Raw genomic sequence first — 25,443 nt, 5'->3', positions numbered from 1 at the left:
TATCTCACCACAGTCCTGCTCTGTGATCAGTATGCTCTGCTCCTCCTCACCTTCTTGAGCTCCATCAGGACTTTCCTACAAAAAAAATGACATTGACTTAATCCACTTAAGATTTACTAAGATGTACCACTTTTACACTATTTAGTTAAAAGCATTGGTTCATCCAATTGGTTGGCATTGTGCAAACTGCAGGCCTAAATCGTTACACATTTGGCTGAAACTGTATTGACTTACTTTTTTTGACAATGTAGGATATACTGTTATTTACAGAAGTGGACAAAAGTACAGAACATAGTCCAGTTTTGTCATTTTTATACAAAACAATACATATAGACGCCACATAAACAAACCTGACGATGATTTATATATATATATATATATATATATATATATATATATATATATAATTTCTCCATTTTTGTTGTTTTTTTATTTCTTAAAACAATTTTACAAATTCTGTTTTCCACTCACCTGGCCCTGGCACATGAAGATCAGAGAGGAAGAGGAGAGGGGACGAGATTCAGAGGAGACGAAGATGTGCTGCTGGAAGATGATGAGGGCCTCCACGATGCGGGCCTGGTGCGGGTAGTCTACCAGAGAGGAGAGTGAGACAGTGGCACCTGTGGGTCTGGGTCTCATCAGCGTTGGCCCAAACACGATACCCAGATTACTTGTGCTCATCTTATTGTCCTGCTCCAGCTGAGCCACTCTGAGACAGAAACACCACAGAGATTAGTTATCTGATATTAAAGCCATAGCTCAATAAAAAGTATAATTTACATTTACCCCAAATGTATTTGATCAGCCAAGACCTGATTGGTTTCTGAAGTTTGCTTCTTTAGTTTTGCCTTGCAGCTACAAGGCTAATGAGGCTAACATGTAATAGATAGCTTATACAGATAGCATCATGTAAACCGCATGTCTAAATTATCACACACACTACATCAAACTGCATCAAGCTCTATTTGAAACTTCTACATGTTTAAATAATTAAGATATAAACAAAGTCATTCAGAGTGTTGGTGTGAAATGTTGCGTTGAGGAGAAACTAAGTCAGAAAACTTAGTGGTGCTGATGGGAACCAGACATCTGAGACATTTAATGCTTCTAAAAGCTTTATTACAGAAAGTTGCTACATGAAATTGTAGTGAATATGCTGCCAATATCTGAGGCATTGTTTTATGATAGTTTATGAGATCGGACCTTGGATTTGAGAGGAAAATGCAGTGAATTGTAAGACAAAATTAGAACCCAAAAAATATATGTATTCTGTATTTACCACTATTTCATCATTCAACGTTAAAAAGCACAGGTTCACTGGTCATTTTGGATAGTTCATAAAAATGTCCATATTTGCATCGCAGGCATTACATCCCCCTAACAGTGAAGTGGACACGGGAAAACAAACAAATTGAGTATTAATCTTTGTCAAATAAAAGAACAAAATCAAGCGCAGTTCAGTAAAAGTTGTGGTGGCAATACTCTGTCATCTTTAATTTGCCCAAGAAACTGTAATTAATCTAGTAAGAAATAAAAGAATTGCAAATGCCACACAAACTTGACTGTCTGAGAATTTGTTGCTGCTAAGCTTAGCCCTTTGCCTTCTTCTCTGAAGCCAATTTGCCTTAGGCCATTTGAAATGGCCTGTTCCATCTGATGAATGAAAGCTGACACGTTTTTACTCATATATTTTTCTCAAGACCAAAGTCGTTTTTCAGTCTGAAACCTGAAGCTGTTGTAGGAGGATGTCCTAAAACGTACAGCATACCACAGAGGCAGTTTTTTGTACAGGCATGATATCTGTCTGCAGCGCTGAGCGTGTTCAACCAGTGCAGGCTCATTTCAGTGCAGGCTAGAGGAGTTGGTCAGTTCTTAAAGTATTGACGATATCCACAATATGCTCATAAAAGAATATTGTTTACCATGACAACAAAATTTGTTTGATGATAAATATTGTCATATTGAACACATCACTCCCAGAAACTATAACATAATGTGGTCTATAAAAATGGACAAAACTAAAAAGAAAATACACCATGTGTTATCTTTTTTTCCCTTCTGACACCAAACATGCCTTTGTGGATCAACTCCAATTAGTTTAAGGTGCATTTGATTGTTCCCCCGCAAGCGATCACTTTAACCAGAGCCATGAAACTATATTATTGTCTGAATACAGGATTTAGTATAACATATCGTGTGTAGTACAGTGAAATTAAGATCCTTAGACACGTACAGCATTTGCCAGGTGATCTTATCCAGAGTGACTTAAAATTTAATCTTGTTACAGAGGTAGACAAATGTAGTGTGTTAGGAGACTTGCCCAAGGACTATTATTGCTATAGGGAGTGGTACCTGCCAAGATGCATGGAAGACAGCGGTGTTACCCACTACGCTATACCACAGCCAGTAGACACTGTATCTACCATACTGAAGACCCATATGATAGACGAATCAGATTTTTTTTAGCCCTTAGGTATGTGTCTCACCTGTGCAGGTGCCGCACAATACATTTCAGTGTGGCGGTGTTGGCAGGTGGAAGATCCTTAAGCAGGTCTCTGAGTTTCTCCACCAGAGTGATCACCTTTGGGTCAGTTTGTGGCCCCAGGTCCTCCAGCTCTGGGCCTTTAGCCCCTTCTCCTCCCACTGGACTCTCAGAGTTAAGGCTCTCCTTAGCCAGCCCCATGAGATCGTTATACATACGGAATGGCATGATGGGCTCGGGGAGCTGAAGAGAAGGAGCAAAGGCGATGAATGTTACTACGGACTATTAGACTCATGTACTTTCCTCTTCATTATAAGATGTAGGTCCTTGTAGGTCCCCCATGGTGTGTACAACATGAAACCTTTACATTTAGTTTAATTATTCCCTCATAGCTCATTGCAAGCAGGGGAATTCTGTTTTAGCCTGCTAAATGTGAGTGAGTTACAAACCGTGTCCCTGAGGTTGTTTGCATCCAAAAGGTCAGAAGTTTAAACTCATGCCTGTCAATACAGACTATAAATGGACGGTTAGATTCGGCTTGTACTGCAGTTCTTCTCACCTGTCGCAGGTAGAGCTTGAGCACGTTGCTGATGTCATGAGGAGAAGCCTGAGAGAGCTCCACCAGCTCTTTGCCATTCTCAAATGCCTGGCACAGCTTCTCCACTCGAGTCTTCACTCCATTTACACGGTATATCCCCTAAAGGAGCACACACACAAATGCAAATCAGCAACTCTGTGTAAACAGGGATAAAAGAAATTCTAAAAGACAAGCAAAAAAACCTCTGGAAATCAGATAATATAACGTTATAACAATTACATTATAAAACAATCTGAACATTCATTGCACGTAACACAACAATTCCATTTTTATATTTTCAAAAGGGAAGAGGAAAAAGGTTAAAAATGCAATCAGTATCTCTGATGGCTTCAGCTATCCTCATACAACAACCTCCTCTTCTTTGTTGTTACTCACTTTCATCCTGAGTGCTCTCCTCTCGATCTCCTGGATGCACTTCTTGATGATGAAGGGCACTCCCTCTGAGTTGCCCTGCAGCACCTGGGCAAAGTCTCGGCCAAACAGCTGCAGTCGGCCCTGCAACTTTTTGTGACCACACTGGATTGCCAGGGATTCCAGACACTTTTTATGACAGGCCAGGAAACACTGCAACACAACACAAAATGCATGGTAAGACATTAGGATCTGCTGATATATTTATTCTCTAAATCAAATATATGGTTATTTCCAAACCATTTACCTTTCCGATCTGGTACCTACTGTCTAAATCATCAGAGTGAAAGAGGTGATCTAAAATCTGTTAATGACATTCACAGCCCAATCGGAAGAATGCAGCTGTGGCTAAACAGTAGCTTATCTCAAATCAGACCTCTGTAGGTCATGGTGCATATATGTGTGTACATGTTGTCTCACCTCCTCACACTCTGCTCCCTGGAAGTACACGTAGCTGTCACACTCCCGGCACTTGGATGGAGTGCGGAGTTTCCGTAGCCGATGTGTCTTGGCAGCTTTGGAAAGACCCACGTTTCGAAATGGGCCAGTGGGCACAGTCATCTCTGGCTCAATTCCATTCATACCTAACACAATACAAACCACAGTAAAAATGTACCCGGGGGGGCTTCTTTCCCCAAGTTACCCTACAAGCTTTCCATTCAGGGGTACATAGTCACTGAAATGACCAAAATATGGACTTTGACAATTTCAGTTACTCTGCCTCTTGCAAATCTAACCACTACCAACCTCATCTCCTTCTTGTCCTCCTTCCCTTCTCTACCCCGCTATTACCCTTTGGTCTCCTTTAAGGCCTGACTATGTTTGTTCTATGTACCACATTATTTGTAAGTCGCTTTGGATAAAAGCGTCTGCTAAATGTAATGTAATGTAATGTAATGTAATGAAATGTTTAACAATTTCAGTTAGTCACAAATGTTAAATCTATAAATGGCTATGTGACGTGTCAATGATGCATGTCTCATAGCAAGTAAACAGTGAACATTGTGAAAATACTGAAGAAAGATGAAAAATTAGTCATTTTTGCAAAAGAAATTTTCAAACTCACTTTGTTCAAAAGAAGCTACATTACTGTCCTGTTCATCTATGTCCTCATTTGATGACAAGGTACCAGCCGACACCGGCCGTGGAACCTTAGAAATATCTCCTGTAATGGAACACAAACCTTAAGTGTTTCTGTAGTGTCTTTGAAAGTCAGAAAACATCACATAGTTTAATAAACATTAATATAAAATAGGCACTACAGTTATGCACAGGGATCAAGCAAGCATGGCACAAAAATTAAACCTAAGCAAATGAATGTATACTGAAAAATCATTGAGTAAACCTACTAAGCATAGGTTGCCACTCTCTCATCATTCCTGGCTATCCATTTGCAAAGCAATAAATATATGGTAATAAATAGTTGTATAGTTTTTGACAGTGTTATCTATAAAAATTGACCATTACGAACTGAGACAAAACGTAAGCCTGTGTTAGTAGTTAGGTTTTATGTTGTCCGGTACCTGTGCTGGTGGTGGGAGAGCCCAAGCCACTTCCTCCTCCCACACTATCTGTGTCACTCAGAGTGGAGGGCCAAGACTTATGAGCCTGATGACCTCGACCTGCAGAAAGTCAACAGTAAACTCCTGAATTATTAAGCCTTGATAAAAGCTGGTTTTGTTGGAAAAGTGAAGGTCATTTTTTCCCGGATTAACACTAACAGATTTTCTTTCTCTACTCTTTCTCCTAACTTGTAAAAATTTGTTAGCTTATGACCTCTTCTGTGCTTGACCACACCCCCATCTCCAGATGCTGCCTCCTCATTGGTGGTTGGAGCTTCATTACTGCTGTGCCGCTGGTCTTCGTTTAGGCTGTCATGGCGTAAACGAGCAGGACTAAATGAAGGAAAAAAAAAAAAACTTTAACATATAACTAATAGCTTTTACTATAACAAACCACAGCTCACATTCAGTGTGAGAGAAACAGAATAAGAAAGAAACAATTTATGGTTCACGTTCATAAGAAAACTGAATTCATATTCACACTTCAAATTTTAGTCAGATGCCAAAAACTATAATTAAGCATAAAATCTAATTTAGGCAGCTTAGACACTGAACACGCCTGTCCAGGGTGTTTCCTGCGATACAGAATATAGTTAATTAGCCAAGACATGCTTAGTGTCTTACGTTTGCTTCTACAGTTGTGCACTGGACAAGGCTAATATAGATAACAATTAAAGGATGCTTATGGACAACAATTAGTATTGTGCAAACCACATGCACTTCAGCTTTAAACCTCTTCAGTTTTAAATCAGACCTACATGGCTCAGCGCTCTAGATTGTATGCTTACATAACAAATTAGAGCTGGGTGAATTTAGAGTTTTATTTAGGGGAGGAATCTCATGGGTAACCCAACAAAAACACAGGAAAAGAGATCGTCCTTGTGTGAGGGCATTCATTTTGTCAGAAATTTTACATTTTTTTCAAGGAAAGACTACAGGACCCACTAAGTTTAATGTTGCCCCTTTTTTGGAGTGATCCTTCATTCTTACAGTCTGGGACCTGGAAGTCTCACCCTCAGTTTGAACTCTGGCTATGATGTAATAACAAACGTCTTTAATGCTGTTCGAGAATAACTCACTGTGTGCTGGAGGCGGAGTATGGCTCAAACTGGTAGACTGTGATGGGCTCTGCCCTCAGGCGCAGGTTTTTGACATGAGCAGCATACTGCTGGCCTGGGTCATACAGCTTACAGCTCTCACATAGTGTCTGGTAGTGCACAGGCAATGCCGCCGTTTGCATATGCAGGATCTGGTAGTACGAGATGGTGCACTGGAAACAGCAAAGACAAAGAGGAACACCCAGAGACTCCCAATTAGACAGACTTAAGTGGTTCAAATTAAATGATTCATCAGGTTCCTAGAAGCAAATCAAGCCTGGTTTTAGATTAAATGTCAAATTTGTCAAGTCAAGTCAAATTTATTTGTAAAGCGCTTTTTACAACTGATGTCACAAAGCAGCTTCACATAATTCCAGTAAAGACAAGGTTTTAACATGAATGTAAAAAAACCCCAGGTGAGCAAGCCAGGGGCAATAGTGGCAAGGAAAAACTCCCTCAAAGGTGAGGTGGAACCAAGGCTCACTAGGGGGGACCCATCCTCCTCTGGTCAAGCTACCTACAAAGTTATTATACTACTAATATTAATTGTAGTAGTATTAGTAGTAGTAATAGCTAGGAGTCCATGAAAACGTCAATGTAGGGTGGGCAGCTAGTCCAAGGCAGGTGGTGGTAGCTGGGGCATGGCAAAACCAGTGATGATTCACTACCGAAAATCCCTTTTTGTCCGGTTACATTTAATCTGCCTCTGAGAAACTGACGCACAAATGACTGTCACCTTTTCATTAAGGAATCACTGGTCCAAAAAAAGCGAAATAAGTCTAACACAGTTGTGATTTTCACTATGAAATAGCTTGAGCTGCACTAAGACAGTGTCTTACCTATAAAGAAATTTGGATGCAACATGAGACAGACATTAACATGAATATATTTATTAAGAATAAATGCATGCAGTAGGACTGTGCAACTAACTTATTGTTTGATTCTCCTGCAGAGTTTTATGATCATATTTCTTTCTTCTTTACATTGACTTTACTGACTGAAACAGGTCCTAGATCAGATGATTCACCTAAACAAATGTATAGTATTATTTTATGAATTTTATATTCATAAAATAATTCATTTTAGATATTTTATTACATATTCATTTGGGGAAAAAATATCTGCAGAGCTTCCTTGCTGTACTATTCAACAGTGCAAACAGTGTATGTGTGAACAGCCAGTGCATGCAAGTACTAGCAGTTACATTGTCACTGCATCACTCATATCACACATGAGTAGAATGTGTGAAACAGTCCTAACATGCTGTGTGAGAATACTCTCGAATAAGAGTATACCACTGCAAACATGTTTGGTTAAATGGGATACAAGTAAGTACCTTGTGCCGTGTTTAACTGTAAATTATTTTTAAAACTGTAAAAAAAATTAAAAAAAAAAAAAAAAGTCACTGCTTGCTTCTCTACTTTTGTACTTTGTAGACTGTAGCGTGTGTTTATGTGTGTGTGTTTATTAAGAGGAGTCTCACCGCCCGCAGTATCTGGTCACTCTGTTTGATGACATCCTGTATCTGTTTGAGCACGTTCACCTTCACATCCTCCAGGTCCTGCTGTTGAGTGGTGGCATCAGCAATACACGTTCGATACGTGGCCTCAGCCTCCTCTGCCTGTGAACGCGCGCACACACACACACACACACACACACTCAGAGAGACCGAACACGCTGCAACTGAACAGAGACAAACTTAGAGACTTCCACGACATCTATTTCAAATCTTGCTGTTTTGCAAAGTTTATAAACAAGAACACAGTAAAGTGTTTGAAGTTGGGGGGGCTGAAATTTTAAGCAGCACTCACCAGCCACTTTATTTGGTTCAGTTGCTTGCTAACACAAATAGCTTATCAGCCAATCACATGTCCACAACTCAATGTATTTAGACATGTAGAGGTGGTCAAGACAACTTGCTGAAGGGCAAACCGAGCATCAGAATGAGGAAGAAAGGAGATTTAAGTGACTTTGAACGTGGCATGGCTGTTGGTGCCAGACAGGCTGGTCTGAGTATTTCAGAAACTGCTGATCTACTGGGATTTTCACGGTCAACCATCTCTAGGGTTTACAGAGAATGGTCAGAAAAAAAGAAAGTATCCAGTGAGCACCAGTTGTGTGGACAAAAATGCTTTGTTGATGTGAGAGGTCAGAGGAGAATGGGCAGACTGGTTCAAGATGATAAAAAGGCAACAGTAACTCAAACAACCAACCAAAACCTCTGAGGAATGTTTCCAGCACCTTGTTGAAAGTATGCCACAAAGAATTAAGGCAGTTCTGAAGGCAAAAGGGGGTCCAACCTTTTACTAGCAAGGTGTACCTAATAAAGTGGCTGGTGAGTGTATGTGATGTCATGCAACATCATTTGCCTTCTTTTCCTCTTTTTTTTTTAACTTACATAAAACAGAATACCATAACATGCTATGAGGCAAGACATGATGCTGATGCACATCCTCTCTCTGCCACTTGGCTCTGGACAAACATGAGGCAAATGAATTGACTGGCGCCAAAACAGATTGTTGATATGTGGCAAGGTAACCTATTGTGTCACACAATGACACTTAACACTGGAATGCACACTGAGTGGGAGGTGGTTGATAAATCTCTGACAACGTTTGATAAAATGTTATTACGTTAGATCATTATTTTTTAAAAACAATGCAGCAGTTGGGGCTCAGATCTTCCATTAGAACTTCTTCCTCCTTCTTCTTATTGTTTTATTATAGCAGCTATTATTATATTCTAGCAACCCTTAGCACCCTCAGCAGCCCCACTTCCTTCATAAATGTATAAATGTGCTAAACAGCATTCAGGGTAAAACAAAGTGACATGTTACAGTAAAGTAATTCCTTTATCCTGTAATGAAGTAGCGCCACAGTACATGCCCACTTGCAACTTCATCTCACTGCATCCTATTCATTTCAATAGAGAACTCTGCAGTGATCCATGGATACCAAGTTCAGTAGATATCAGCTTTATGCAAATGAGTGTGACCACAGCAGTTTTTTCATCTCAAACAGCAAACGTAACTTCCTCCAAAAGTACAGAGGAGCAACAATGGCTCTCTTTCTCTTTTTTGAATCCAACAGTAGATTACATAATAATGAATTTTTCCGTTTATATACAGAACTGTTGGTGGAGATTTGGAGGGAAAACATTCAACTGGATGTAACTAATATAGTTCGAATGGGAAGCCAAAATGAGAATCTTATCAAGAACCTTTCTAAGCATCTAACCAGGGTAATATGAAACTCTAATATACTAAAATACAAGAAGAGAGATCCCAAACCTCACTGAAACTGACTAGACTCGACTTTCATTAAGAACAAGTTTGTAAATTTTACATTTTATTCATAAAGATGTTATTTTGAGGCTGTCTTGTTCCAAGGCAAGGATATTATAAGCCTTTTAGATGATGCTTACTCTGATTTGCCATTTCTTGTGAAATCTTGTACTGAATATCTGGCTTCTCATTGTACTTTTTAGCTGGTAAAGATGTTTTGGATTTAAGTGAGTAATGTATAAGTGTTTAATTGATTAGTTGATTTAATTGATTTAATTGATGTGATTATTTTTTAGGAAGTAATCAGTAAAGTAATCCCACTGCAGTTTGAGAACATAATTTGTTATTTGAAATGGGTTATGTTTGTGCAACTACCCCAACGCTGGTTCTGTTTTAACTCTTAGAACAGTCACAGGTATTGCTACCAAAAACAAAAGCCTGGCTTAATCTATACCTTGCTTGTATTCATTTGTAAAAGACAATATATTTTATGATATAATTTCTGTGTAATTTCTTGTTCTGCTGAAAACAGTCCTTATTTCTGCCTGTTTTAAAAAAAATTTTGTCATTATTTGTCACTATTTAACTACATTATAAATTTGACAAAATTACAAAATGACATTTATAAAATTAAACAGTAAGGAAAACAAAAATAATTTAAGACATATAATGTCTTCAGGGGCTCTGACTCGTACAAGAAAGTCATTATTTCTATCTGGGTGGAGCTTCTCACTGTTCATGCTGAGCCAGCACAATACCGACAGCACCTGAGGTGAAGACTTCATGTCACTATTTAACGTTTAAACTGTTTCTTTGTCCAAAACACAACTAATCAGAAAAAATGACTGGATTGGGCAAAGTCATGCTGTGACCGCATGTGTGGTGTTGTCTCATTTCCTGTGTGGAGTCAGCTGACCTTGTTGCGGGCTTCCTCCTCTAGTCGTCTCTTCCTGTCCAGCGCTTTGTTGGTGGAGCCACTTCCTGTTCCGCTGTGCTCTTCCTCCACTTTATTGGCCACCGAACGAGCCTTCTCATACTCTTCACAGCGGGTCAGGTACCACTGTCGTGCCTTACGCAGGTTATTTTCTGCCTCCGCCTAGTGAAGGTAATCAAAGTCATTCAGTGTGGTCTGAAGCTTGAAATGCTGCTTTCTAGAGACAGAACTGTTCACAGTGGTGGTGTGTTTACCATCAAAAAACCTACACCAGAATCAGATGGACTACAGTCTGTAATTGTAGCACTACAAAGTGCACCTATTTGGTAAGTGGAGCTGATAAAATGGACAATGACTGTACATACAAGAAAGGTATACCTAATAAAGTGCTCAGTAAGTGCATATCAAACAGCTTAGGCTAAAATCACAAATCAAATCTACTGTGAAAAAAGTCTCTGGCATCAGGCAACGTATCTGCAGTCACTGCATGCAATAACTTTCTGTGAAGGAGCTTTGAGAGGCATTAAACGTTTTGGAAGTCCCATTACCATAACTACTGCTGTATACTCTACTTCCAAATCATCCTGTTTTCCGAGAAACAATTTTATACCAGAATGTTTCAGGTTTCAAGTATTTGTGTGTGTGTATATATACACGTACTCTGCAAAAGAGACAAGGATTTGTGAAACTATTTATCTGAGCATTACGCATTTATTTGTTCAGACATTAACACAAGATATATCTGCAAACAAACAATACGTTGTGACTTGGTGTGTGTTTTAGCTTAAACAATTCCAAATCTCTCCTTGAGGAAGTTTAGTATGTACAGCTACCATTCACTACCAGCTTCAGCTAACCAATCCTTCATTAAATTAGATCAGGTGAGCTGTTGTTGGAATTTAAGAAATCTATACAATGACTAGGGCAGCAGTAAGTGAGGAACCAAGTCTGCATTCTTCTGACTGTATTCTTTTATTGAAGATACTTTTTAAAAACAAAACATTTAAGCATTTTATTTATTTAGTATGATTACTGTACTGTATTGATGTTTATTTGTATTTATTTAAATGTTTTACAGCCAAAACATCATCACTGCCAAGATAAACAGTTTTAAGCTATTGTGTTGGCTGCCAAAATACTGTATATTCTTAGCTGAAGTTTATAATGAAGCCAGCAGACAAAGAACATGAGAGAGTGGAGCTGTATACCAGTTTCCTCTTGGCCCTCTGCCACTGCTCTTTTATCTCTCTTCGCTTCTTCTCATGCTCCTGTTTACGCTGCAGGAGTGGCTGCATGAGAGAGAGATAGAGAGAGATGAAGAAGAGATGGATAGAGAAAAAGAAAAAAGAAAGATGAAGCAATTTAGGGAGAGGGGGATATTGAGAGAGAGAGAGAAAGACAGAAGGAAAAAAAGAGTAAAATGGAAAGAGGAATAGAGAAATAGAGAAAGAGGAGGAGAGAGATGAGAAAGAATGAGATGGAGAGAAAAAAATGGAGTGAGAAAGATGAAGAGAAAAAGAAAGTGGGAGAAAAAGAGATAAAGAATGGGAAAGGCAGAGAGAGAACGAGCATAGAAAGAGATAGACGGAGTGATGGATACAATGAGAAAAAGACAGATGGAGTGAGAGAAAGATGAAAAGAAAGAGAAGTATGGGGGGAGAGAGAGAGCAAAAAGACCATGAGAAATAAAAAGGAAAGGGAGGCAAAGATAGAGAGAATGAGGTGAGAAAAGGAGATTAAAAAGAAAATGGGGCAATGAGAGAGATAACAATAGTAGAACAAGGAGAGAAATAAAAAAAGAAAAAGAAAAAAGAAAGTGGGAGATATAGAAAAGACAGTGGGTAGATAAAGAGATAGATAAGGAGAGAGAGAAAGAAAGAGAAAGAGACATTTAGAAACAAAGTGACTCATTTCAGCACATCATTGTTTTCAGAGACAGTTGAGACTGGTTGTAAATTCCACCTGCAGTCTTCACAGCAACACTGACACAGTTTAACACTGATTACAGAAAAGCTCACAGTTGTTACTGACTGTTATGAACATGCGAAGTGAGAAAGTGGGTCAGAGCGAGGAGGACGGCTATAGTAAACCTTGTATTCTCTACCTGAGTGATGCTCTGCTGTGTGGATTTGTCTATTCTTGTTGTTGTGTGTTACCTGTAGAAAGGAATGTGTTAGGACAGAGTTCGTGGACTGCTGCACTCCAATACTCTGCTCCAAGTCCTGCTCTAGAGCCAGAGAAAAGATAGACAGCAAGGGCATGTGGTTCTGAGAGAGAGAGAGAGAGAGAGAGGGAGAGAGAGAGAGAGAGAGAGAGAGAGAGTCAGGAAAAGAGCACATGCATGCATATTATGATGAACATCAATTCATACTCACTAGACAAATAATGATGAAGATATATTCGCTCATATATCTCCATAGGTTACACATACAGTACAGTGTTCTTCATGCTCTGTACCTGAGTGATGCTCTGCTTGCTCGGCTGGTACAGCCTCTGAAGTCCTTTAGCAAACTCCATCTCTAAAATCCAAGAAGAAACACGTTCACATTATAGCAAACTGTTGGTCAAATACGCCAACTGGGCACAGAATTATTATATAGATACTGATTAAATTCTGACATTAATAAATTTGAATTAACAGTAATCTAGCATAAATCTACATAATTTACAGTCTGACAGTAACTGCTGTGGATTGAATCTGCAGTGCATGTAGCATTTACAATGTGATGGTAAAAATTGTGAAGCTATTTTAATACATCACAAATCTGCAGTGTGTGTAGATTTTAACAGTCTGCAATAGGTGTGGTGTGATTTTTAATCTGGTATGAATCTGCATAATTTACCATCTGACAGTAACAATTGCGGATTGAATCTACAGTGTGCAGCATTTACAAACTGATAGTGATTCATTCTAGAGTTATTTTAATCCAGTGAATCTGCAATATGTGTAGCAGTTATAATCTTAGAGTAGTAATTGTGGAACTACTTTTAAACCAGTGTGAATCTGCAGTGTGTGTTATGTCACAGTCAGTTCTATTCTACCTCAAAACAAAACCTACTACTAGATATAGCCGTGCAGTGTTGTTACTGTTATTGAGGCTGAGCCTAACTTAGCAACATAGTGAGTATTTTAGACAGCAATTACCAGAAAAACTGGCCAGTGAGTAGAGGTATACAGTAGGTCCACCTACAAAAAGCTTTAAGAAGCAAGTAGATTTGGTTACCCAGAGCGATGCGTTTGTCCACATAAGTGATGATGTCCTTCATGTACTTGGCGATGGTTTTTGCATAGGACAGCGCCGAGTCTACCCCACCTTCACTGTGTTGCAGCAGGATATCCACCTCCTCTGGGCTCATCACTGATGCGCACACACAAATACAAACCAGAAAAAAACACAAAACACAGTAGTATTACAAGTTCAGATGACATCATTACAATGAGAATAAGGAATTTAAAAATTTACTGAGGCATTGAAGAAATGAGGTGAACTGAGAGCAGTGTGTAAATGTGATACTCACTGCAGTCTTCATGGTCACACTGGCCCACTCCCTCCTTGCCCTGTCCTGCTGATGATCCACACAGGTTCTCCATAGACTGCGTACGCGCACACACACACACACACACACACACACACACACACACACACACACACACACACACACACACACACACACATCAGATACAGAATTAAGAATCATGGACAGACAATACTGTACGGACAACAGAATGGGACATTCTGGAGCAGCTACATATGAGCATTAGGTCACCATGCCCAATGTCAAGCATCAGACAGAGGGGCATAAAGCCCCCCAGCTTTGAGCTGTAGAGCAGTAGCTTCAGCTCTGGTGTGATGGACCTCCACTCAGAACCTTTGGGATGTGGTGGAGTGGCTTTTGTGATCTAGAACTAATGATCCAACATTAGTACCTGCTCTCACTAATGTGCTTGTGGTCAAATACAATCAGATCCTCGTTGTTTGTTAACAGTGGGTTATGGTGGCAAAATAATATAACAATCAAAGATTATTCCATGAACAGCACAAAGCTTTTATGGTATTTTGAGTCTATTCAACAGCTTTGAATATCAGCTAATTAGATTTCAGAATAGGAACCATCCATTTTGTAAGTAGTCCTCCACTGCAGGTTTCATGTATTTGTAAAGCGTGCTTTTGACTGTACCAAAAAAGAAGCACAGTATTAAACATTTAGGAGAAACTTTGGATGTGCTTAAAATATATTTTATTATATACGCTACTAAAATTTCAGCACATCTGAGGAATATATACTTTTGCCAGAATTGTAAGTATAAAAGTAAGAAGAAATCTATTTTCTTTAGTCACAAACAAGTTACTTTCAGTCATGCAAGGGGCCAGACAAGAAACATATACATACACCTTACAGGGAAACATTAGAATCAATCAACTTTTAGGGTGTGGTTGGGTTGGGCTCTGTGGCTTTCAGTTTATTCACTGTCAGTTTCAATTCAGCCAATGCAGTGAAATCAAGTAGAATACAAACTAAAAACACAAAGCATAGTGTTAGAACAATTCATTTAATTTACTCTAGACAGAATCAATATATATTTGGCCATCCCTGCCCTGCTGTGCAGCACAGGCAGTACAAAGTGTGGTAGTGAAGTCTGTCTGTATGAGTGTCAGGGAGGAAAAGAGGAAGCTATGATAGAAACCTACAGCAGGAAGCAACAAACACAAACGCCATCGACAACATCCGCCCTGCGCTCTCTCTCTCTTACACACACATACGCACGCACACAGGGTTAGGAAACGGTTGGTTAGATTTTGCAGTATTGCTAAACCTCCCTGGCTGAGGGAGAACGGATGGATGTCTCTCGGTTTCTCCTCATCCAGGGCTAAAAGTTCATTTCGTTTTACCAACAGCACCAAAAACCTGAAGTGCAATGTGAGCTGACACTTTAACTGCTTTACCTGAAAGGTTCATGACTGACTGGCCAAAAAGGGGAACTGTCTCACTTAACATTCCTGCTTTGATTTGAGCAGTAGGCTTGTAACTATTACCAGTAAGAAACCTCTTACTCCTACACCCTAAGAGCCTGAGTCACACTTCACTTCCTCACTCTCATAACTACAGACCTTACATATAAGTTTAATCATAGTTACTGAATAATTCACAGTGCATTCTGCAAAATACGTCTGAAGATAATAATAAAGAACCCCTATGAAGACACAAAAACAGGACTTGTGTACCCTGCCCGGAACAGGGTTACCGGGGCCCCACCCTGGAGCCAGGCCTGGGGGAGGGGCTCGCCAACGAGCGTCTGGTGGCCGGGCATTTACTCATGGTGCCCGGCCGGGCCCAGCCCGAAGGAGTTACATGAGTCCCTCCTCCCATCGACCCACCACCAATGGGAGGGGCAGTAGTAGGGGTTCGGTGCGTTGTGGATCGGGCAGTGTCCGAAGGCGTGGGCCTTGGCGTTCTGATCCTCGGTTGCTGAAACTGGCTTTTGGAACTTGGAACGTTACCTCACTGGCGGGGAAGGAGCCTGAGTTGGTGCGCGAGGTTGAGAGATACCGGCTAGATATAGTCGGGCTCACCTCAACACACAGCTTGGGCTCTGGGTCCAATCTCCTTGAGAGGGGCTGGACTTTATTCTTTTCTGGAGTTGCCCATGGTGAGAGGCGGCGGGCAGGTGTGGGCTTTCTCATAGCCCCTCGACTCGGTGCCTGTATGTTGGGGTTTTCTCCGGTGGACGAGAGGGTAGCTTCCCTACGCCTTCGGGTTGGGGAACGGGTCCTGACTGTTGTCTGTGCTTATGCACCGAACAGCAGTTCAGAGTACCCAGCCTTCTTAGAGTCCTTGGGAAGGGTGCTTGAAAGTGCTCCTCCTGGAGACTCTATTGTCCTACTGGGGGACTTCAATGCTCATGTGGGCAATGACAGCGAGACCTGGAGGGGTGTGATTGGGAGGAATGGCCTCTCTGATCTGAACCCGAGTGGTGTTCAGTTTTTGGACTTCTGCGCAAACCACAGTTTGTCCATCACGAACACCATGTTTGAACACAAGGATGTCCATAAGTGCACATGGCACCAGGACAACCTAGGCCGCAGTTCAATGATTGACTTTGTAGTCGTGTCATCGGACTTGCGGCCATGTGTTTTGGACACTCGTGTAAAGAGAGGAGCTGAGCTGTCAACTGATCACCACCTGGTGGTGAGTTGGATCAGGTGGTGGGGGAAGATGCCAGTCAGACCAGGCAAGCCCAAACGCATAGTGAGGGTTTGCTGGGAACGTCTAGCAGAAGAACCTGTCAGATTGATCTTCAACTCACACCTCCGTCAGAACTTTGACCAGATATCGGGGGAGGTGGGGGACATTGACTCAGAATGGGCCATGTTCCGTTCCTCCATTGCTGAAGCGGCTGACTGTAGCTGTGGCCGTAAGGTAGTTGGTGCCTGTCGGGGCGGTAATCCTCGAACCCGGTGGTGGACACCCCAGGTGAGAGATGCCGTCAAGCTGAAGAAGGAGTCCTACCGGGCATGGTTGGCCTGTGGGACACCAGAGGCAGCTGGCAGGTATCGACAGGCCAAGCGATCTGCGGCTTCAGTTGTTGCCAAGGCAAAAACCCGTGTATGGGAGGAGTTTGGTGAGGCCTTGGAAAGTGACTAAGTCGGCTCCGAAAAGATTCTGGCAAACCGTCAGGCAACTCAGAAGGGGAAAGCAGTGTGCCACTAGCACTGTATATAGTGGAGATGGTGTGCTGCTGACTTCGACTGAAGACGTCATTGGGCGGTGGAAGGAATACTTTGAGGACCTTCTCAATCCCACCGACACGTTCTCCAGTGAGGAGGCTGAGTCTGGGGACATGGGAATAGGCTTGTCCATTACTGAGGCCGAAGTCGCTAAGGTAGTTAAGAAGCTCCTTGGTGGCAAGGCTCCAGGGGTGGATGAGATCCGCCCTGAGTTCCTCAAGGCTCTGGATGTTGTGGGGCTGTCTTGGCTGACACGCCTTTTCAACATTGCGTGGACATCGGGGGCGGTGCCACTGGATTGGCAGACTGGGGTGGTGGTGCCTCTTTTTAAAAAAGGGGACCGGAGGGTGTGTTCCAACTACAGGGGAATCACACTCCTCAGCCTCCCTGGCAAGGTCTATGCAGGGGTACTGGAGAAGAGAGTCCGGCTTATAGTCGAACCTCGGATCCAGGAGGAACAGTGCGGGTTCCGCCCTGGTCGTGAAACACTGGACCAACTCTTCACCCTCTCCAGGATTCTGGAGGGTTCATGGGAGTTTGCCCAACCAGTCCACATGTGCTTTGTGGATCTGGAGAATGTGAGGATGTTTATGTGAGTATATTTCAGTGGAGCTCAGTATAGTTCAGTGGAGCTCAGTATAGTTCAGTGGAGCTCAGTATAGTTCAGTGGAGCTTGGTATAGTTCACTGGAGCTCAATATAATTCAGTGGAGCTCAGTATAGTCCAGTGGAGCTTAGTATAGTTCAGTGGAGCTCAGTATAGTTCAGTGGAGCTTGGTATAGTTCACTGGAGCTCAGTATAATTCAGTGGAGCTCAGTATAGTTCACTGGAGCTCAGTTTAGTTCACTAGAGCTTGGTATGGTTCTTACTTACCCTGCTTTTCTCTGTGGGAGGCAGAGACAGAAGGGTACTGCTGTCGACCTCCCCCATCAGCAACTCGGACACACTACAGAGAGGGAGACAGGTGAAGCAGGGAGAAGGAAAGAGGTACGCAGAGACAAAAAGAGAGAAAGAGACAAAGATGATAAATCCTTTGTAGATCTACAGCGCCTGTGAATGTGTGTGTGTGTAACACAATGTTATTAGAGGGAAACACTGAAGTGCCATCAGACAGGAAAAGGGCAATCTGTCCAGCTACTGACTGACTGATACACTACACCTCACTTGCTCACTAAAAACATTCCCAAAAAAAAAAAAAATCTCTCACACGCTGCCCAGAGTGATCATCTGTGTTATTTCTCAAAACATTTTGCATAAAGTATTAGTCAAAAGTAAAATATCTACATATTATTTTCAAAATGTTCCTTATATGCAACATTCCTGAAAGCAGCTCCTCTGCACACTGAGCTTTCCAAAATCCTGACATGCTCTTAAGAGGCTTCATGAAGAGCTACCTGAGATACTTTTTCAATAGGTTGAAGAACATATGCGGAGACCCTTCTGGTTACTGTAACTGCTTGTTGGAAGGGCCATTTACCATTTTGGAAATTACTATTTATATATGTTGTACAAACAATTTTTAAAAATTTAATCTCAAATCTTTAGAGTAAATGTCTAAGATAGTGAAAAACATACATTTAATCAGGTGTTTATTTTCCGCCACCTTTTCAGACACCTTTGCATTATTTCTAAATCCGGAGTTAAAAGCACAAAAAATCAGAGAATCCATCACCCATTTGGAAGCACTCACTGTCTTCTTTAGAAACAGTCATAACTGACATTGTGACACAGGTTCAAACTGAAAAGGGAAGTTAAGTTGGTACACGGAATTAAAGAGCACATGATTAAGTCAAAGCACTGCACTGAAAAAAGTCATGTAAGTGTCTTATTTCCACAATAATAAAACAAATGACATCAACACTGTTTTCCCTTTAAGTTTACGTACTGTTAGCAACAGCTGAGTTGATGTAATGTTTTTTTATTGATATGGAAATAACATTTGAATCAGGTCAGTTCAATGCATCACTATGGTCCAGATGCTGCTGCACTCACTTGCTGCTGAAGGCCACTGCGATGGTCTCGATGGCTTTCTCAAAGTCCTTCTTCTGTGCCTCATTGCTACCCTCGTAGCTGAAGCCTGCACAAAGGACATGAGACAAAGCTGTGAGCTGTCTGTAACAGGCTCAGACAAACTTCTGCTTGCTGTTTGACAATACCTCAAACAAATGCTTTTCATCTAACAGCAATGTGAAAATTCAGATATAAAGAAGGAACAAAGAGTTGCTACCAAGGTATTTGCCTCTTAAATTCCATTTTTTTTTACCTAGAATTAATTTTTGCTGTTATAATTTACTCTTGTGATTCTTGTAGTTTCCTCTATTGTGTAATTAAAGGAAGCCATTAAGCAAGAACAGCTGTCTTAAATGATGCAGTAATAATACAGTAATATCCTCGGGAGACTTTACAGATGTATGGCAAAAAGTTTTGTGGTAAATAAAGCTGAAGTTACACTGAAAACTTGAAAGATCACCACCCCACTGTAAACCAGACAGGTATTAGCTTTACACTACAAGAAACAAGAAAGAAGTTCCAAGGATAATTTAGGAGCTTCCGGTACAAAGTAACTGGTAAAGAAGGTTGGATTCTACATGCAACTGGCTCAGAGGTTTTGTTCCTACAATGCAGTTGATTAAGACATCTGGATTCTACAATGCAATTGTCTAAGAAGGCTGGATCCTACAATGCAATTGGTTAAGACAACTGGATTCTACAATGTCATTGATTAAGAAGGTCTTATCCAGCAATTGGTTAAGAAGTTTGGATTCTACACTGGAACAGCTCAAGAAAGTTGGATCCTACAGTGCAACTGGTTAGGCGGGTTGGATTCTACAATGTAATGCTAAGACAGCAGGTGTGAATTAGAAATGACTTAATTTGAAAAAATGGTGAAAAAAAAATCTGCACCGACTCACAAATGCAAAATAATTTGCCGGAAACATGCAGCACCTTTCAACGCTCAGCCAAAGGAGGTGAAGCCGTTTCACCTTTCACCATCACAACAACTCCACAGCCATGTAACAAAACCCACAAAATCAGTGGGAGCACAGAGGCAGAGGCTCCAGAGAGGCCTACTTTCACTGTGACCTAAATAAAGCTGCAATTGCTGATGCATGGTCCAAAGACTAATGTTTTTCAGCAATATCCAAAGAAAATATGGATCAGTTTGATAATGAACATTCAAAAATAGTATATAATTAAACACGGCAAGCTGTTAATGCTTATAGTTGAAAAAAAAAAAATTCCACCAAGTACACAAGAAGTGAAGATCTCTACATTCTGTTAGTTTATTCTTGTTTGCTTGTTTATTAAAAACAAACTCCAACATATTTCCTCTTTAAGGCATGGTGTATAAGGATGTTAGGATAAAACATCTACACTTATAAACATGGCACTACTGGCACTAATGTAGGTAAACAATAAAAATCAAAGGAATTGATGATAAAAAAAAAAAGTGGCTTCAAAAATGTTCACCCCTTCATATTGTCTTTGATTTGTGATTCTTTTTCCTTATTTTTCATTAAGATAAGTCATTTCTGGTGATTTTCTAAATCTAGAGGATTTATTACACTGGTCAAGTACGTACAAGGTACAATATCTTATAAACTTTTTAGAAATGGATATGGTTATTCTTCCTGAGGCAGAATACATAGGAGAGATTGTGTTTGGCTGAAATCTATTACGAGTGGGCGTTGTTCTCCTCATCTTTGTTTAGGAAACAGATTGTGATAGTTGTGGTCTCTGCTCTCTAAAATAAACTGGCAGATAAATAATGAGCTGTTACCCTGGTGTCAGATGTAGCAATATCAATGTATTATGAGTAGGGGATGACAAAGTCGAGAAGTTTTATCCACCTTCATTTACTGTTATAGATGCATTACTTACTTAAACTTTTTTTTCTGGCCATTAAGTGTATTTTTGCTTGTAAACCCACTACATTACATTTGAATACATCCACATACACAATAAAAAGCAATAAGAATTCCTTGTTCTCAGTAAAGTTGTTGTGTGTATGTTGTGAGCTGGTTAGAAGAGTACAGGTCTGAGTCCTTTTGTTTACATAGTAGCTTCAGTCTTCAGCATGGATTTGTTGAAATATACCACTATATTTTACCAATTCTACCAAGTATTTCTACCTTTTACCTACATTCCTTGGTCATATTATCAGAAACACCTACCATATACTGTAGGTGCGCTTTGTAGTTTTGCAATTACTGTAGCCCATCTGATTCTGCTCAGTTTATAAGCCCCCATTTACCTCACACATTAACTGAAACCGGACCACTACAGTACCACCACTGGCTAGATATTATTTGGGTGATTGGCCATTCTCATGGCAGTGGCTTTTGTAATGGTGCAAGTTATGGTTGTGATACCTCATCGTCTGATCTCGACTCCCAGCAATCACCGATTGATGATACTATTGTACAAACTTTATTCTTTGTTGGAAGCTAATTTTGCCGTTGCTATGGTTTGGTAGTTTTTGCTATAAGTTCAATACATCACATGTTTCTAGCCTATAAAGCACTTAAAATAATGTTTTACAATAAAAAGGGCTCACCCATGCATTGTGGCCTAAAGGATACTGCTACAATAGCCATGTGTTGTCTTTATATTTTTAACCCCTGATGTAATAACAACACAAACCCCCATTCATGTGTGGAAGGCTGCTTCACTGTTTTATCACTTTAGCAAGCATGACCACAGATGAGAAAAAAAAAGGTCTACCTTTGCTACAGAATGTTCTGAAGTCAGACAACTTAGTGTTCAGGGCTAATTCAGGACTAATTGTACACATTAAAAGACAACTGGTTGAAGGAAAACAGATTGTAAGACAAATCTAATTTCTTTTGCGCTCCTCAGTGGTGAGTATTTCTGATAAAACAGCCAATGTGTGTAAGTGCAAGGAAGAAGCACCTGTTAAACTGTCAATTACTACCATGTAATTTTCTTAAGTGGCCTAAGGCTTGAGCACAGCACTCTGTCTAAAAGACCCAGAAGCCTTTTGGAGAGTGTAACTTTCACTCGGCTGACATTTTGGTAGCTCTGACCTTTGACCTTTGAGATGAGTGTGCCAGCAGCTGTGAGCGTTTCCACTGTGTTGAGAAGAGGATATGTGCTGATCACCTGCCGCAGGACACGTAACACCTTCCCCAAACACTCGTGAGCCACAGCCCTCCGAGACTCCTTCTCTACAGAGAGAGAGACAGAGAGACAGAGAGACAGAGAGACAGAGAGACAGAGAGAGAGAGTTAACATCACAACGAACGTGGCAGAGAACATGATGCGTTTGAAAATAGCCAGATATAATATATTTTGTGTACATTATAAATCACAAACATTCCAAATTCTCTGCAGCTGAAATGATACATGTTTACATTCCTAGTTAGCACTAGCAACCAGTGATGTTTGTAGAAGCTGTTTAACATCTGTCTCACTGGGGTGCAGGTTCTCACAATGAACACTCCTTGCTGCTCTTAATCTCACAGCTGACCAGGGAGCGACAACCCTCACCCAATGTTTTGACATCAAAGTGTACATCTCCACACTCCCCAAACTAGCCCCACTGAAAACCTGGCCCAACATTTCTAGGTATTAGAACTATATTTGTCTTACAACACAGAATACAGAGGTATTCTATGAATGTATAAAGCCATAAAAGGAAATACACGGGAAACTAATAACACTGAAAGTAATGTGGAGCAAACATGAAAAGCATTTCTTCAAGACACAAAAGAACATAATGGTGTTTAACACTGCAGTCGAAACATAACCTTTTCAGGGCAAGGGGGATACAAACGTAACGTTTAATGTAAGCTATTGTAAAAACATTTTAAAATAGTTTTAGATTTCTGGACTGTTTTTTAGACTCTTGGGCTGAAACAATCATCTGACATTATTGATAATGTTGACATCAAAAATCAGGAACAGATGAAGTAGTCATCGAGAACGTATGCAAGTCTGACAAAATTTCCACAAATGTACCTTTGTCCACTGGAAAAGAAAACACACTGGTGGCAATTCTGAAGCAGCAGAGTTGACAGTAAACAGTAGCTTTCCCTCTATGTCAGTTTTGAGATGAACTGAACTATTATTTGAGGAGGCACAGTTGACACTGTAAGTGATTTGCCAGAATAAGCTACAAGAGTCACTACAGCTCATCGTGTCACATTACTATCTTAATATTCTAAGTCATATCACTGTCAATCAGAAGTTTTAGCAGGCTGCTTAAACATTTGGCAGCTCGCCCTGTCACAGCGTTACATTAGCCAGCTAACTACATGCAACTGGTTAATTGGCTTAAAATACACTAATTTTAATTAAAGTTTTTACAGCAGGTAGAGCCAAAACCCAAAACTTCAAAAAATTAAGATATAAGGTCTGATTATGACAGTGACAATATAAAAGTCTTAGAGCATGAAACTGACTCCTAAGCCAACACGTGCCTGTGACTCTGTTACCTGACCAGGCCTAACTGGTACCACTATGGGTGCATTCAGACTTGGCTCTATTAAAACAAACCCTGATGCGATTGCTCTGTAAGCTCAAGTGAGAACTCTGGTGCGCACCAAAGAAGTGAGCCAAGACCACCTGAGCAAGTAGGTCTCACTTCAAAATGAACTCTGCTAGTTTGTTTTAAAGCATCAACACTATACAGACCAAAGACATCTAAACGGACAAAGATAAAACAGTCATCTCTCTGCATGACGTCTTTGGTGAGTTTCTGATGCTGCTCTGACACGTGCATGTGTTCTATCATCTTTGCATGAGTTCTGACTCAGTAATTATAGAATGCATAGTTTCAGTTTTGAAACATGAGGCATATTTGAAGCCATTATAAAATACTCAATACATATTTGTCTGCGCACATAAATTATGTATTAATGTGGCAAGGTTTCTGTTTTGAAAAAAATCAGTAAACTTCTCAAGGCTGTTTTGGGGATTTCACCCTGCTTTGCATTGTGCCAAACCACAGTAATGCAGGGAGTCTCTTTGCTTATTGCTCATCACAAGAATAATTAACAAGATGAAAATAAAACCACTGAGGCCATACAGAACAGAGAACTGCATGATTCAGAAAGTATGGCGGGCATTATCAGTTATTGTATGCCATAAAATCTGCCCAATCAGTTGTGACCTTTAACTCCTACGATTTTTGCTAATATCTTTTGGTTCAGTGCTAAATATGTCAGTGTGAACGTTAAGCAAAATACAACTAAAATGGAACAATAGCCTATAAACACACCCTAAAGCGGAAACCCAAACCCGACCTGAACTCGCTTTATCAAAGATGGATTATTGCAGATACTATTTTAGAAAGTAATTACAAGGAAAAAAATACATGAGCACAAAATTTATGTAGTCACTTTTTTTCAAATAAAAAGCTACAAATTTAAAGCGCAAATACCTTCAAATAAAAAGCAAACCTACTATATATCTACTATATATCAAATCTACTATATACATCTTAAAAAATACAGACACAAATATATAAATAAAAACCAAGCCTGATGTAGAGCCCAAAACCTGACATGGGTTAGCAGATATCAAATCTATCAGATATCAAAGCCTAATGACGTTACATAGCATAAATATGTGAAAATGGAGTAGCATGAAGTATTCTCATTTTATTGCAAACAGAGACTCACTTCATTAATGAAAAATGCAATTTTAAAAGTAAAAGTCAGTTTTAAAAATGCAACTTTTTTAGCTTTTGCAAAAAAAACACACAAAGTCAGTACTGTTGTTGAACCTTCCTTCCTTAATTCTAGGCTAGCATTGTTCTTCTCTGACATTTTTGTCCTGAAAATATACAAAAACAAGTGCAATGCACAATTTTACACTGTGCTGCCATGTGCTAGTGAGGAAGCACTGTAAGAACTGGCCTCTCTTGCTGTGCAAATGTGTCGTCTTGGCAGTTGTTTCCTGCACTTAGCCTACACACAACTGTATTTAATCTGAAGCCCACTCAGCCTGCCACAGCCTGGGATGGAAACTGCAGCCTTCCTCCAACTCTTGCACATACACAGTAGATAACCTTAACACAAAACAACTGTAACACAATTTTCATTTGCAAGAGAGGGTAAAAGTTACCAATCACAAAATCAGCAACCTACTTCACAATGTGGCTACAACACTGTAAATCAGAGATGACACGATAGCACTTTTTCCTTTCTAATACTGATACTGAAACTTTGATACTGGCTGATGTCAGTTATGATTCAACTTTAAAAAACCTACTAAGCTTTAAAATGAGCCATTTTTAATTGAAGCACTTTATTTTTTCGTTTTTTTTCTTCAAAATCTCTGCAGAATTCAGTGGTTGAGAAGTAAACAAAGTCAGAGTGGTC

The 25,443-nt window shown here is 40.2% G+C and overlaps 1 protein-coding gene across 1 annotated transcript in view; it reads right to left on the bottom strand.

Annotated features, from left to right (window-relative positions):
• arhgap45a (Rho GTPase activating protein 45a) overlaps positions 1-25,443 on the bottom strand; it is a 44,827-nt gene that overhangs the window by 2,112 nt on the left and 17,272 nt on the right. The window contains exons 3-22 of the mRNA XM_017697133.2: positions 22,144-22,284; positions 19,088-19,172; positions 17,969-18,041; positions 13,887-13,962; positions 13,592-13,726; positions 12,825-12,886; positions 12,524-12,634; positions 11,576-11,656; positions 10,350-10,529; positions 7,634-7,771; positions 6,133-6,323; positions 5,268-5,386; positions 5,015-5,113; positions 4,558-4,656; positions 3,912-4,075; positions 3,456-3,644; positions 3,042-3,179; positions 2,487-2,725; positions 472-709; positions 9-75 (exon numbers count right to left, since the gene is read on the bottom strand). Coding sequence (XP_017552622.1) covers positions 9-75; positions 472-709; positions 2,487-2,725; positions 3,042-3,179; positions 3,456-3,644; positions 3,912-4,075; positions 4,558-4,656; positions 5,015-5,113; positions 5,268-5,386; positions 6,133-6,323; positions 7,634-7,771; positions 10,350-10,529; positions 11,576-11,656; positions 12,524-12,634; positions 12,825-12,886; positions 13,592-13,726; positions 13,887-13,962; positions 17,969-18,041; positions 19,088-19,172; positions 22,144-22,284 — 2,625 coding nt within the window. The remainder of the gene's footprint in view (positions 1-8; positions 76-471; positions 710-2,486; positions 2,726-3,041; positions 3,180-3,455; positions 3,645-3,911; positions 4,076-4,557; positions 4,657-5,014; positions 5,114-5,267; positions 5,387-6,132; positions 6,324-7,633; positions 7,772-10,349; positions 10,530-11,575; positions 11,657-12,523; positions 12,635-12,824; positions 12,887-13,591; positions 13,727-13,886; positions 13,963-17,968; positions 18,042-19,087; positions 19,173-22,143; positions 22,285-25,443) is intronic.

The sequence above is a fragment of the Pygocentrus nattereri genome, chromosome 19 (genome assembly GCF_015220715.1).
Source record: "Pygocentrus nattereri isolate fPygNat1 chromosome 19, fPygNat1.pri, whole genome shotgun sequence".
Lineage (NCBI taxonomy): Eukaryota > Metazoa > Chordata > Actinopteri > Characiformes > Serrasalmidae > Pygocentrus > Pygocentrus nattereri.
The sequence above is the reverse complement of the archived record's forward strand: the minus strand, read 5'-3'. Positions and strand labels throughout refer to the sequence as shown.